Source organism: Thalassophryne amazonica, chromosome 10 (genome assembly GCF_902500255.1).
Source record: "Thalassophryne amazonica chromosome 10, fThaAma1.1, whole genome shotgun sequence".
Lineage (NCBI taxonomy): Eukaryota > Metazoa > Chordata > Actinopteri > Batrachoidiformes > Batrachoididae > Thalassophryne > Thalassophryne amazonica.
In genome coordinates, this window is record NC_047112.1 from 34,270,102 (window position 1) to 34,282,928 (window position 12,827).

Here is a 12,827-nt window from a genome sequence, read left to right on the forward strand (position 1 = left end):
GTTTGGATGAAGTAACTAATGAAAATAACTCAGACAGAACAATCTGAGAGAAAGAGTCTAACCAAATACCGGCATCACTGAAAGCAGCCAAAGATAACGATACTGTTGTGGCTGGCGTGCCTGGCTGGCTTTTGTGTCTTTTGTTTCTGTCTTTTGGTTTTAGCATTTTTGTTTGTAAGCTTAAGTTTGGGTTGTGTTTTTCTTTTCTCCTCTTCCCGGGGTTTGATGGGATGGTCCCCTGGGGAGGGGGGGGGGGGTGTTTTGGTTGTTTGTGTTTGTCTTTTTTGTTTTATGACTAATCAGATTGTGAACATGGTTGGACAAAGGCTGACCGCACAGGTTCAAGAACTCCTGGCCACACCTGTGCTAATTGACTGATAGAAACAAGAGCAAAGATGCAGCCAGAGGAGAAGACATCAACCGTTCTGTTAGATGAAGATTCTGTTGGAAGACGAATGCAGATACGGTTTCCAGCCATGGTCCCTGGAGGGGGGTGTTTCTCCTGGGCCAGGTTTGTGTGGTCGCCGGGAGGCTTCCCGTGAGGGTGGGGTGCTGTTGTGGCTGGCGTGCCTGGCTGGCTTTTGTGTCTTTTGGTTTTCCTCCCAGGTGGCTTGCATTTGGGACTGAGTGGCTGTGTAGCTGAGTTTATCAGGACCTCACCCTGATCACCTGAGGCTGATCACCTGCGGCTCGTCAGGACTCACAGCTGTGGTGCATCTACATGGATTGGAACATGGTGGCATTTAAGACTGGAGTACACAGTGTGTATTTGCCAGAGACTCGACCTTGTGACCAGACGGGTGAGATCGTCGTCTCGGGAGCCATCTCATCATCAGTGGATGCAGAGAACGTCCAGGTTTGATGCATGGTCTGTGAGAGAGGGTGAGGTCTCACGCTCGTCAGCACACTTCCTGAGGTACGTTAGATTTTGTGACTAACATTTATACAGTCAGTAAATGTGGTGTCCCTCACACCTTATTATATTGAGCTGTATGTTGGTCGTTTAAATCAGCTTCCACTGCAGTGGAGTTTTGTGAACTGGATGTTCCATGCCTGCAGGGTGGGAAGCTGATTAGTAATTAAGCCAGGAAGTGTTTGCTGTTTGTGCACCTTTGAGCGTTCTCTCTGTGTGTTGAGTGTGGACTCACATAATGATTCATTCTTTCACAGACTCGGTTTGTCGCGGCCACCTGGGGGGTGTCGGCGGGGTCCTTGGGTCCGAACCAGTTCTGGCTCCGGACCGTTAGCGCTGCTGGGAGCGCACCGCAAAACCACCACGCCAGACCGCGCACTTTTATATTTTTCACAGCACTGTTATGTTCATTAAACTCTGTTATCCTTTGTACCGTGCTCTGCTTATTTTATACTGGGTCCTTCAAACGCTGGTCGGTTCTCCGGGCTGCATCCGACACATAACAGATACGTCTTTGGGATGGTTATGAGTAATTTTTTCTCTAATAGTTAAAATTTTATTAGCAAAGAAAGTCATGAAGTCATTACTAGTTAAAGGAATACTCGGCTCAATAGAGCTCTGACTCTTTGTCAGCCTGGCTACAGTGCTGAAAAGAAACCTGGGGTTGTTCTTATTTTCTTCAATTAGTGATGAGTAGTAAGATGTCCTAGCTTTACGGAGGGCTTTTTTTTATAGAGCAACAGACTCTTTTTCCAGGCTAAGTGAAGATCTTTTAAATTAGTGAGACGCCATTTCCTCTCCAACTTACAGGTTATCTGCTTTAAGCTGCAAGTTTGTGAGTTATACCACGGAGTCAGGCACTTCTGATTTAAAGCTCTCTTTTTCAGAGGAGCTACAGCATCCAAAGTTGTCTTCAATGAGGATGTAAAACTATTGACGAGATACTCTATCTCACTTACAGAGTTTAGGTAGCTACTCTGCACTGTGTTGGTATATGGCATTAGAGAACATAAAGGAATCATATCCTTAAACCTAGTTACAGCGCTTTCTGAAAGACTTCACTCCGTGAAGCTAGGACATCTTTCTACTCATCACTAATTGAAGAAAATAAGAACAACCCCAGGTTTCTTTTCAGCACTGTAGCCAGGCTGACAAAGAGTCAGAGCTCTATTGAGCTGAGTATTCCATTAACTTTAACTAGTAATGACTTCATGACTTTCTTTGCTAACAAAATTTTGACTATTAGAGAAAAAATTACTCATAACCATCCCAAAGATGTATCGTTATCTTTGGCTGCTTTCAGTGATGCCGGTATTTGGTTAGACTCTTTCTCTCCGATTGTTCTGTCTGAGTTATTTTCATTGGTTACTTCATCCAAACCATCAACATGTTTATTAGACCCCATTCCTACCAGGCTGCTCAAGGAAGTCCTACCATTATTTAATGCTTCAATCTTAAGTATGATCAATCTATCTTTGTTAGTTGGTTATGTACCACAGGCCTTTAAGGTGGCAGTAATTAAACCATTACTTAAAAAGCCATCACTTGACCCAGCTATCTTAGCTAATTATAGGCCAATCTCCAACCTTCCTTTTCTCTCAAAGATTCTTGAGAGGGTAGTTGTAAAACAGCTAACTGATCACCTGCAGAGGAATGATCTATTTGAAGAGTTTCAGTCAGGTTTTAGAATTCATCATAGTACAGAAACAGCATTAGTGAAGGTTACAAATGATCTTCTTATGGCTTCGGACAGTGGACTTATCTCTGTGCTTGTTCTGTTGGACCTCAGTGCTGCTTTGATACTGTTGACCATAAAATTTTATTACAGAGATTAGAGCATGTCATAGGTATTAAAGGCACTGCGCTGCGGTGGTTTGAATCATATTTGTCTAATAGATTACAGTTTGTTCATGTAATGGGGAATCTTCTTCACAGACTAAAGTTAATTATGGAGTTCCACAAGGTTCTGTGCTAGGACCAATTTTATTCACTTTATACATGCTTCCCTTGGGCAGTATTATTAGACGGTATTGCTTAAATTTTCATTGTTACGCAGATGATACCCAGCTTTATCTATCCATGAAGCCAGAGGACACACACCAATTAGCTAAACTGCAGGATTGTCTTACAGACATAAAGACATGGATGACCTCTAATTTCCTGCTTTTAAACTCAGATAAAACTGAAGTTATTGTACTTGGCCCCACAAATCTTAGAAGCATGGTGTCTAACCAGATCCTTACTCTGGATGGCATTTCCCTGATCTCTAGTAATACTGTGAGAAATCTTGGAGTTATTTTTGATCAGGATATGTCATTCAAAGCGCATATTAAACAAATATGTAGGACTGCCTTTTTGCATTTACGCAATATCTCTAAAATCAGAAAGGTCTTGTCTCAGAGTGATGCTGAAAAACTAATTCATGCATTTATTTCCTCTAGGCTGGACTATTGTAATTCATTATTATCAGGTTGTCCTAAAAGTTCCCTAAAAAGCCTTCAGTTGGTTCAGAATGCTGCAGCTAGAGTACTGACGGGGACTAGCAGGAGAGAGCATATCTCACCCGTGTTGGCCTCTCTTCATTGGCTTCCTGTTAATTCTAGAATAGAATTTAAAATTCTTCTTCTTACTTATAAGGTTTTGAATAATCAGGTCCCATCTTATCTTAGGGACCTCGTAGTACCATATTACCCCATTAGAGCGCTTCGCTCTCAGACTGCGGGCTTACTTGTAGTTCCTAGGGTTTGTAAGAGTAGAATGGGAGGCAGAGCCTTCAGCTTTCAGGCTCCTCTCCTGTGGAACCAGCTCCCAATTCAGATCAGGGAGACAGATACCCTCTCTACTTTTAAGATTAGGCTTAAAACTTTCCTTTTCGCTAAGGCTTATAGTTAGGGCTGGATTGGGTGACCCTGGACCATCCCTTGGTTATGTTGCTTTAGACGTAGACTGTGGGGGGGTTCCCATGATGCACTGTTTCTTTCTCTTTTTGCTCCGTATGCCTCACTCTGCATTTAATCATTAGTGATCGATCTCTGCCCCCCTTCTCGGCATGTCTTTTTCCTGGTTCTTTCCCTCAGCCCCAACCAGTCTCAGCAGAAGACTGCCCCTCCCTGAGCCTGGTTCTGCTGGAGGTTTCTTCCTGTTAAAAGGGAGTTTTTCCTTCCCACTGTGGCCAAGTGCTTGCTCATAGGGGGTCGTTTTGACCGTTGGGGTTTTTCATAATTATTGTATGGCCTTGCCTTGCAATATGGAGCGCCTTGGGGCAACTGTTTGTTGTGATTTGGCGCTATATAAGAAAAAAGTTGATTGATTGATTGATTGACTTCTAGTGTAATAAAACTTATTCCCCACTGCTAGGTAGTCCATCAGAGTAAATGTTATTAAGAAATGATCAGACAGAAGGGAGTTTTCAGGGAATACTGTTAAGTCTTCAATTTCCATACCATAAGTCAGAACAAGATCTAAGATATGATTAAAGTGGTGGGTGGACTCATTTACATTTTGAGCAAAGCCAATCCAGTCTAACAATAGATTAAATGCAGCGTTGAGGCTGTCATTCTCAGCATCTGTGTGGATGTTAAAATCGCCCACTATAATTATCTTATCTGAGCTAAGCACTAAGTCAGACAAAAGGTCTGAAAATTCACAGAGAAACTCACAGTAACGACCACGAGGACGATAGATAACAACAAATAAAACTGGTTTTTGGGACTTCCAATTTGGATGGACAAGACTAAGAGTCAAGCTTTCAAATGAATTAAAGCTCTGTCTGGGTTTTTGATTAATTAATAAGCTGGAATGGAAGATTGGTGCTAATCCTCCACCTCGGCCCGTGCTACGAGCGTTCTGGCAGTTAGTGTGACTCAGGGGTGTTGACTCATTTAAACTAACATATTCATCCTGCTGTAACCAGGTTTCTGTTAGGCAGAATAAATCAATATGTTGAACAATTATTATATCATTTACTAACAGGGACTTAGAAGAGAGAGAGCTAATGTTTAATAGACCACATTTAACTGTTTTAGTCTGTGGTGCAGTTGAAGGTGCTATATTATTTTTTCTTTTTGAATTTTTATGCTTAAATAGATTTTTGCTGGTTATTGGTAGTCTGGGAGCAGGCATATATATATATATATATATATATATATATATATATATATATATATATATATATATATATATATATATATATATATATATATATATATATATATATATATATATATATATATATAAGAAAACCTGCACCCTCTCTGCCCTTTCTGAAATGAGTTGAAGACTTCTGGTATACAGGGAGAAGAGTAGAGGAGGAAGAACACAGCCTCGTAACTGTTAGAATGGCCTAAGCAGTGGGTCACCCCTCTGAGTCTGGTCTTCTTGAGGTTTCTTCCTCAGTGTCATCAGCACCTCTGTGCTTGCTGTTGGGATTGTTAAGGTTAGACCTTGCTTGTGTAAAGGGCGTCAAGGCAGCTTTGTTGTGATATGGCACTATATAAACTAAATAAATTATATTGAATTGTGTTGGAGATGTGTCCTCCCAGCTACACACACACATATATATACTGTATATATTTCATTTCATTTCATTTATTTCAAAGGGACAACACATATTAATGAACACATAAAGAGTAAATATGTCAGATTATAGCCATGGGCTAATTTCCATCTGTAGTCCCTGACAGACTATAAGAATTAAACAATTTACAGTAAAAACACACAAACATCACAGGAGCTTACAATACAACAGACTACATTACATAGGGGTCACCAACTACTACAACAAGACACAGACTAGACAAAAGACAGGAAACAAAAGGACACTGACATGATCTGAGCATGAAGGTTAGCTTACACAAACTCAGTCAAAGGACACACAGTTAAAAAACAAAAAAACTACATGTACAATTCAATTAGAATAAGTTACTTAAAACTGCAAGTCTAATTTCATACATTTATATATTTTAAAAACCGTAACTATAAGTAAAGTAGTGAAGGGTCACCGCTCATTTGTCGAAAAGGTGCATGGTTTAGTAGAGACGTCTAAGTAAAAAGGAAAAAAATCTGCACACTTCAGGTCTGTGCAAAATAGCTTTACTGAAGCTGCAAGCTTTCGGTCTGTGAGACCTTCATCAGGCAGAGTGCATGTTATAAACAGTGCTTGGAGTTAATACACTTAATTAGTGGCACCTGTGTGCTTCACCACTTAATGGTGAAGCACTCTGAGTCAGTAGAGCATCATGGGAAATGTAGTGAAAGACATGAAACATACATTCATTCATTCATCTTCTACCGCTTAGTCCAATTAAGGGTCGCAGGGGGCTGGAGCCTATCCCAGCAGTCATAGGGCACGAGGCGGGGTACACCCAGGACAGGACGCCAGTCTGTCGCACGGCCACAAACAGACAAACAAACACAGACACACCCACACACACACCTACGGACAATTTTAAAGATTCCAATCCACCTAACCCGCATGTTTTTGGATGTGGGAGGAAACCGGCGCACCCGGAGGAAACCCACGCAAAAACTGGGAGAAGATGCAAACTCCACACAGAAAGGCCACGGGAATTGAACCCACGACCCTCTCGCTGTGAGGCAACAGTGCTAACCACTAAGCCACCATGCTGCCATGAAACATACAGAGAAAAAAAAGGAAAAAAACAAGTCCATGCTGTGCACACATCAGGCATCGGCCATCATAAAACAAAGCACAAACAGTTCAAAATTAAATCAATACTTCAGAATTATATAAACACACTCATGTCAAAATCCTCGTTTAGACCTGATGGTTGTAGTGCATCTAATGTATATATCCAAAAGAGTTCTCGTTGGCATAATTTCCTGTCAGCGTCACCCCCTCTGTGTAGGGTTACTTGTTCTATACCCCGGAATCTAAGGGAAGAAAGAGGGTGTGACAGATCATTATGATCTTCCACCATTCGGAAGATTCAGACAGCTTTCGGTGGCTTTTCAGTCGTGTGACTATCCGAGAAATTGTGGAAGAGGTGAGCATGTCACAACATGTCCTGTGAGACTTCAACACGGTGGTGCTTTTGCTCCGTCAGCAGCTTCGTGCCCAACCCATCGGCATGAATTTCGCTGCAACCCTTTTCATGGCAAAATCTTCTGTCACAGTGGAATGTGCCGAAAAAGTGCTGATGTCCACCTCTTCCGCAATTTCTCGGACAGTCACACGACAGTCCCGCATCACCACAGCGTTCACTTTGGAAATGATCTGGTCATTTCAGCATGTTGATGGCCACCCGGAGCGCGGCTCGCTCTCCACCGTTGTGCGGACGTCTTTAAACCGGTTGTACCACTCCTTAATCTGTGTGATGCTCATAGCATCGTCACGAAAGCCGTATGAATCATCCGAATGGTTTCCACCTGGCTGTCGCCCAGTTTCTGGCAAAATTTGATGCAGTCGCGCTGCTCCAGTCATTCCGCCATTTTCCTTGCAAAGAAAAAACGACGCGAGACTCCACCCATCCTCACACAAAGGCTGCTTACAAGCAAATGACGCAACCGACAGGTGTGAAAAAATTCACGCATGCGCACGAAGGTTCAAGGTTGGTTTATGCAAGCACATGTGATTCAAATCAATCAGGTTTTTGAAAAAAATAAAAAGGTCCAATACTTTTCTAACAGACCTCGTGTATATATATATATATATATATATATATATATATATATATATATATATATATATATATATATATATATATATATATATAATGCAGACTATAGTTTCAGTAAGACTTGTCATACATCAAAGGCCAAGGTCAAATCAAAAGTCATCGTCTAACATACATTAGTGACCATATCTCAGGAACTAGATAAGATGTTAAAACATGGTTTTCTGTGTAGGCTTCTGCTATCCTGGGGCAAACACATGTATCACATATCTGACATCAAAGTTAGTCCACAGATTAGCTGGTGTTGGTGAGGCACTGCACTCCTCTCAGTGCCCTGGGGATGTACCATGTACATCTGTGAGAACAAATCAAACATGGCTTGGCCATCATTTATTGTCATTTTAAATATGGATTGTAACCTCTGCTTCTATTTATTTACTACCAGGACCATTCAAAAACCTTTTAAGGAAACTGTGTGGGGCATCATCCAATAAAAAAACCTGAGAATCCCATGTTTTTCTGTTTTTTTTTTTTCTTTAATTCTCATGAGCAGTCTCATGCACCTCAATCAAAACAAAATTGCACAAATTTAATTGAAGAGTTGGAATAGAAGTAATCTGGTCTTATTTTGACTTGGTTGGAATATATGCTCTTGTGGTTTCACAGTATAAAATTGTTTATGCGTGTTTTCATTGCAGTAGTAAATAAACTTTCACTATTAACTTGTGGTACAACCCAGTCTCACGGCAAATTGTGATTCAGCAGCACAAAATATACATTAATCTATTGGTTTGTGATATTGTGACGAAAAGCGCCTCACTTTTGTCACAGCAGCACAAATTCATTCTAATTCATTCTGTGATGGCTGCACAAAATTAAAAGTGAAGCGGGGGGTGGTGGTTATGGTTAGGGTTGGGGGTAGGAGTAGGGTTAGTGAGTTAAAAAAAAGCCCTGTCACAAAAATTTTACTCATTACGTCACGGGAGCACAAAAAAAAAAAAAAAAAAAATGTGAGACTGTCACATGTGCCCATAAATGATGATTTGCTGGTGGTTTGGACAAGGCTTAGACTGACACTCACTAAACATTAATGAACTGAATATTTTCCAGTCAGCTTCTTCTCACCTGCTAAATGCTGGTTTTGGTTTCCAGCATCTTCTCTTGAAGATCCCAGTATGACCCTAAACAGGAGTAATGTGCCAGGAAACGTCTGCATCATGTCTTTATTTGAATAAAATTGCTCCACTTGCTGAATTTAGTATTTGTGTGAACATTTCAATGACGTCATTGTACAGCTGAAGCATTAACACGTCAGACTGAACCATATGTTTCTGAAATCTGCTCGACGAGCTTCCTGTCTGAATGTTCAGCTGTAAGAGGCGTTTCAGGCTTTAAGACTTTGAGATTTCCTTTCTCACGACAGCAGAGAATCAGAAATGTGCATTTGGCTGTAACAGCAACTCTGTGCATCATCCAGCTGGTTCACCAAAGACAGAAATGACCCCTGACTTCATTAACCTCACTCACTCACTCATCTTCAACCGCTTACTCCAATTAAGGGTCACGGGGGGTGGGGCCTATCCCAGCAGTCATGGGGTGTGAGGTGAGGTACATCCTGGACAGGATGCCAGTCTGTCGCAGAGCCACACATAGACAGACAAACACATTCACACCCGCACACACACACCTACTAACAATTTAAAGTTTCCAGTCCACCTAACGTGTATGTCTTTGGATGTGGGAGGAAGCCGGAGCACCTGGAGAGAACCCACACAAACACGGGGAGAACATGCAAACTTCACACAGAAAGGCCACAGGTGGGAATCAATCCTATGACCGTCTTGCTGTGAGGCAACAGTGCTAACCACTAAGCAACTATGCTGCCCACTTCATGAACCTTTAAAACAAAAAGACAACCTTTTTTTATTTGTGTGAAACCACATCAATCAGATAAAGCAGAAACAGATATTATAGTGTGAAGTAACAAGTGGATCATGAAATAAAAAATGACCATAGTACACTAAAATGTTGTCATTATGGGGTGTTGTGAGTAGAATTTTAAGGGAAAAAATAAACTTCTCCATTTTGGAATAAGGCTGTAACATAACAAAATGTGGAAGAAGTGCAGCTCTGTGAATACTTTCTGGATGCACTGTATAACTTGGAAATGCTTGTTTCAGACTTAGTGACAACCTTCACTAATCTGTTCCAACAGTTAATCTGGAGACACTCGGCCACAAAATATTCCGACCCAGTTTGGTGAAACTCTGCTCACCTGTATCTGATATTTTTTTACAAACACACATGAGTAATTACTGCTGCTGAATGAATAGTATTTAAATGGATCAATCAAAACTAATAATAACTAGAAGCACTCAGACAGCGCAAACCTCCGCCAAGGCCATAGGGTCACTGACGTCACATGGAATACCATTTGGCAAAGAGACTTATTCCACGTCGTTTTCCGCATCTACCGTCATGTTTCAGATTCAGTGGTTAAACCCTTAGCTCTTCAGCAAATGTATTTATAAAGAGAAACTGCATGAACTACACGTTTTTTTATTTTCTAATAACAAGTTTATTTAATGAGGAGAAAGAAATGCTAAATTATTGTTGTGTCGTAACTTAATTTTTGTTCAGCCTTTGTGACCCGTCTTCATGAAGTTGGATGCAAAAATGTAGAAATTGGCCCTATCCTACAATGATAAAGAATCCTTTAAAAAATTACTGGATCCGGATCGTGTTCCAGATCATTACCAAAATGTAATGACTTATAAATTAGGCCAAGATACACCCCTGGTAAAAATTTCAGTGAAATCTGTTGGATTTTTTTGAGTAATTTTTTTTTGAGTAACCTGCTAACAAACCAACCAACCAACCAACAAACAAACGAACGCAACCGAAAACATAACCTCCTTGGCGGAGGTAATAAACAAAAAGATAAAACTGTTAAAACAACATATCTAAGAAGAGTAAAATTGTCAACTGGCCATAATTTCTGAAATCACAGTGTACTAACATCAAGAGACATATTTCATTTTACAGAAACAAGTTTTTGGACACATTTTCCAGGTTCAGTCTTCAGTACTTTGTTATACGTAGTTAGGAAAATACTTTCCTATAGTGCTCATTACCTCTGTCAAGATTTGTAAAATTGTTTTTTCTTCTTGGCTGAAGATTGTACTCTAATGGGTGCCATTATATTTGTGTCTTATCACACTGGCAGGGATCGGATAGCCTTCAACCATGACAATAAGTACTGTACGCATAACAACATGTCCAGTAAAGCAGAATAATGACCTGATGAATGTATTTTGAAATGCAATGTCATTAGTTGGATGCGCTTCTGTTGCTTCTGCACCTCCAGTGCTGCAAAACCATCAAGGACTGATTAACTGCATATTTATTGGTTTACTGCGGAAAACAAATATTATCAACAGTAGTCCCTCCTCTTAAGATTGCATCTGTTTAATATATTTTGATTTGTGCTCTGCAGGCTCATTGGTGGGCAATCCTCCTGGCTATCCTCATTCTGTCTGTTGTGATGGGCTGCACCATCATCCTGTGTGGCCGTACCCTGGACACAAGCGTCTTGGAGTGATGTTTTTTTTGTTTTTGTCTTCACTGGGAATACAAGCATCATGCCCCAAAAATAGTCCTTTACCGAAGTGCAAACGTCACACCAGAGAGGTGTCAACTTGTAGCCAGCATGCATGACTTCATCACTGAAGGTGATGTCCTGAGGAAACACTTAACAGCTGCTCAGCCCCGACACAGTTTGGCTGACTGACATATAGTTGTAGTCATAATAACAGCATTGTGTTTAAAAAGTAAGTAAAGCTCAAAATCTTTATCATAGCTTTTATTTCCATGCATGCAAATCCATTTGGAACACTGCACATTTTATTCCAAATCAAAGCATAAGGAAAATTGATCAAATTTGTTATTACTTTACAGAAAATGAAGAGATATTAGGCTGTTCAAAAAAAAAAAATAAAAAATATATCAGTGCCTGCTATATGAATAAAATACATTGAACTGAATTATTACACCCTTACAGGTGGTCCTTATTTAAGGACAAGGCAGCAAATGTTGTACATGCTAGTAAAATAGGTTGTTCTACAAGGGTAGGCTGAAAAGTTCTAAGGCTCACTATGATGCAGTTAATGCATTAATTGTATCATAGTGAGCCTTAGAACTTTTCAACCTACCCTCATAGACATTGTTCAGAAGAATAGCATACTTTGATTATAAAGTTGATTGAAGAGGGGAAAACATATGAGGAATTGTAGAAAATGAGAGGCTGCTCAACTAGAATGATCTCAAATACTTTAAAATGACAACCACAATAAGGAAGATGTGGAGGAAACTGGAAAATCATTGGATCAAATGGATCTAAGAATAGCCAGAATGGCAAAGATTCAGTCAATGACCAGCTCCAGGGTGATCAGAGAAGGTCTAAAGTTACCTGTGAGGACTGTAACAATTGAAGACGCCTATGTGAAGCCAAGTTATTGGCGAAAAGCCCCCTAAAAGTCCCACTGTTGAAAAACAAAGTGCTGAAGAGGTAACAATTTGCCAAAGAACACCTTGATTGGCCTAAAGGGAAATGGCACAACGTTTTCTGGACTGATGAAAGCAAGACTGTTGTTTTTTGGTCAAGAGGTCACAGACAGTTTTTCAGACAACCCCCAAAGACTGAATTCAAGCCACAGTACACTGTGAAGACAGTGAAGCCTGGTGGAGCAAACATCATGATATGGGGATGTTTCTCATACTATGGTGTCGGGCCTCTTTATCACATACCAGGGATCATGGATCTGTTTGAATACATCAGAATACTTGAAGAGGTCATGTTCCCTCATGCTGAAGAGGAAAGTTCCTTGAAAAGGGTGTTTCAACAAGGCAGTGACCCCGAACCCACCATCAAGGGCGCAGCATCTTGGTTCCAGACCAACAAGATTAATGTTATGGAGTGACCAGCCCAATCCCCAGGACCTGAATCCAATAGAAAACGTGTGGGGTGACATTAAAATGCTGTTTCTAAGGAAAAACCAAGAAATGCAGAGGAATTGTGGAAAGTAGTCCAATCATCCTGAGCTGGAATACCTCTTCACAGGTGCCAAAAGTTGGTCAACTTTATGCAACACAGATGTGAAGCAGTTCTCAGAAACAGTGGTTATACAACTAAATATTAGTTCACAGGAAAGAAAAATCCTCAAGCATTTTTCAGTTCATGCAGAAAATGTTTGAGTTTGTACAGAAAAACCCAAACACTG

General features: G+C 40.6%; 1 protein-coding gene across 2 annotated transcripts in view; it reads left to right on the top strand.

Annotated features, from left to right (window-relative positions):
* si:ch1073-396h14.1 (disintegrin and metalloproteinase domain-containing protein 10) overlaps positions 1-12,730 on the top strand; it is a 121,356-nt gene extending 108,626 nt beyond the window's left edge. For both annotated transcript variants that reach the window (XM_034179746.1, XM_034179745.1), the window contains exon 15: positions 11,045-12,730. In XM_034179746.1, coding sequence (XP_034035637.1) covers positions 11,045-11,149 — 105 coding nt within the window. In that variant the 3' untranslated portion in view covers positions 11,150-12,730. The remainder of the gene's footprint in view (positions 1-11,044) is intronic.
* Positions 12,731-12,827: the final 97 nt, after the last annotated feature.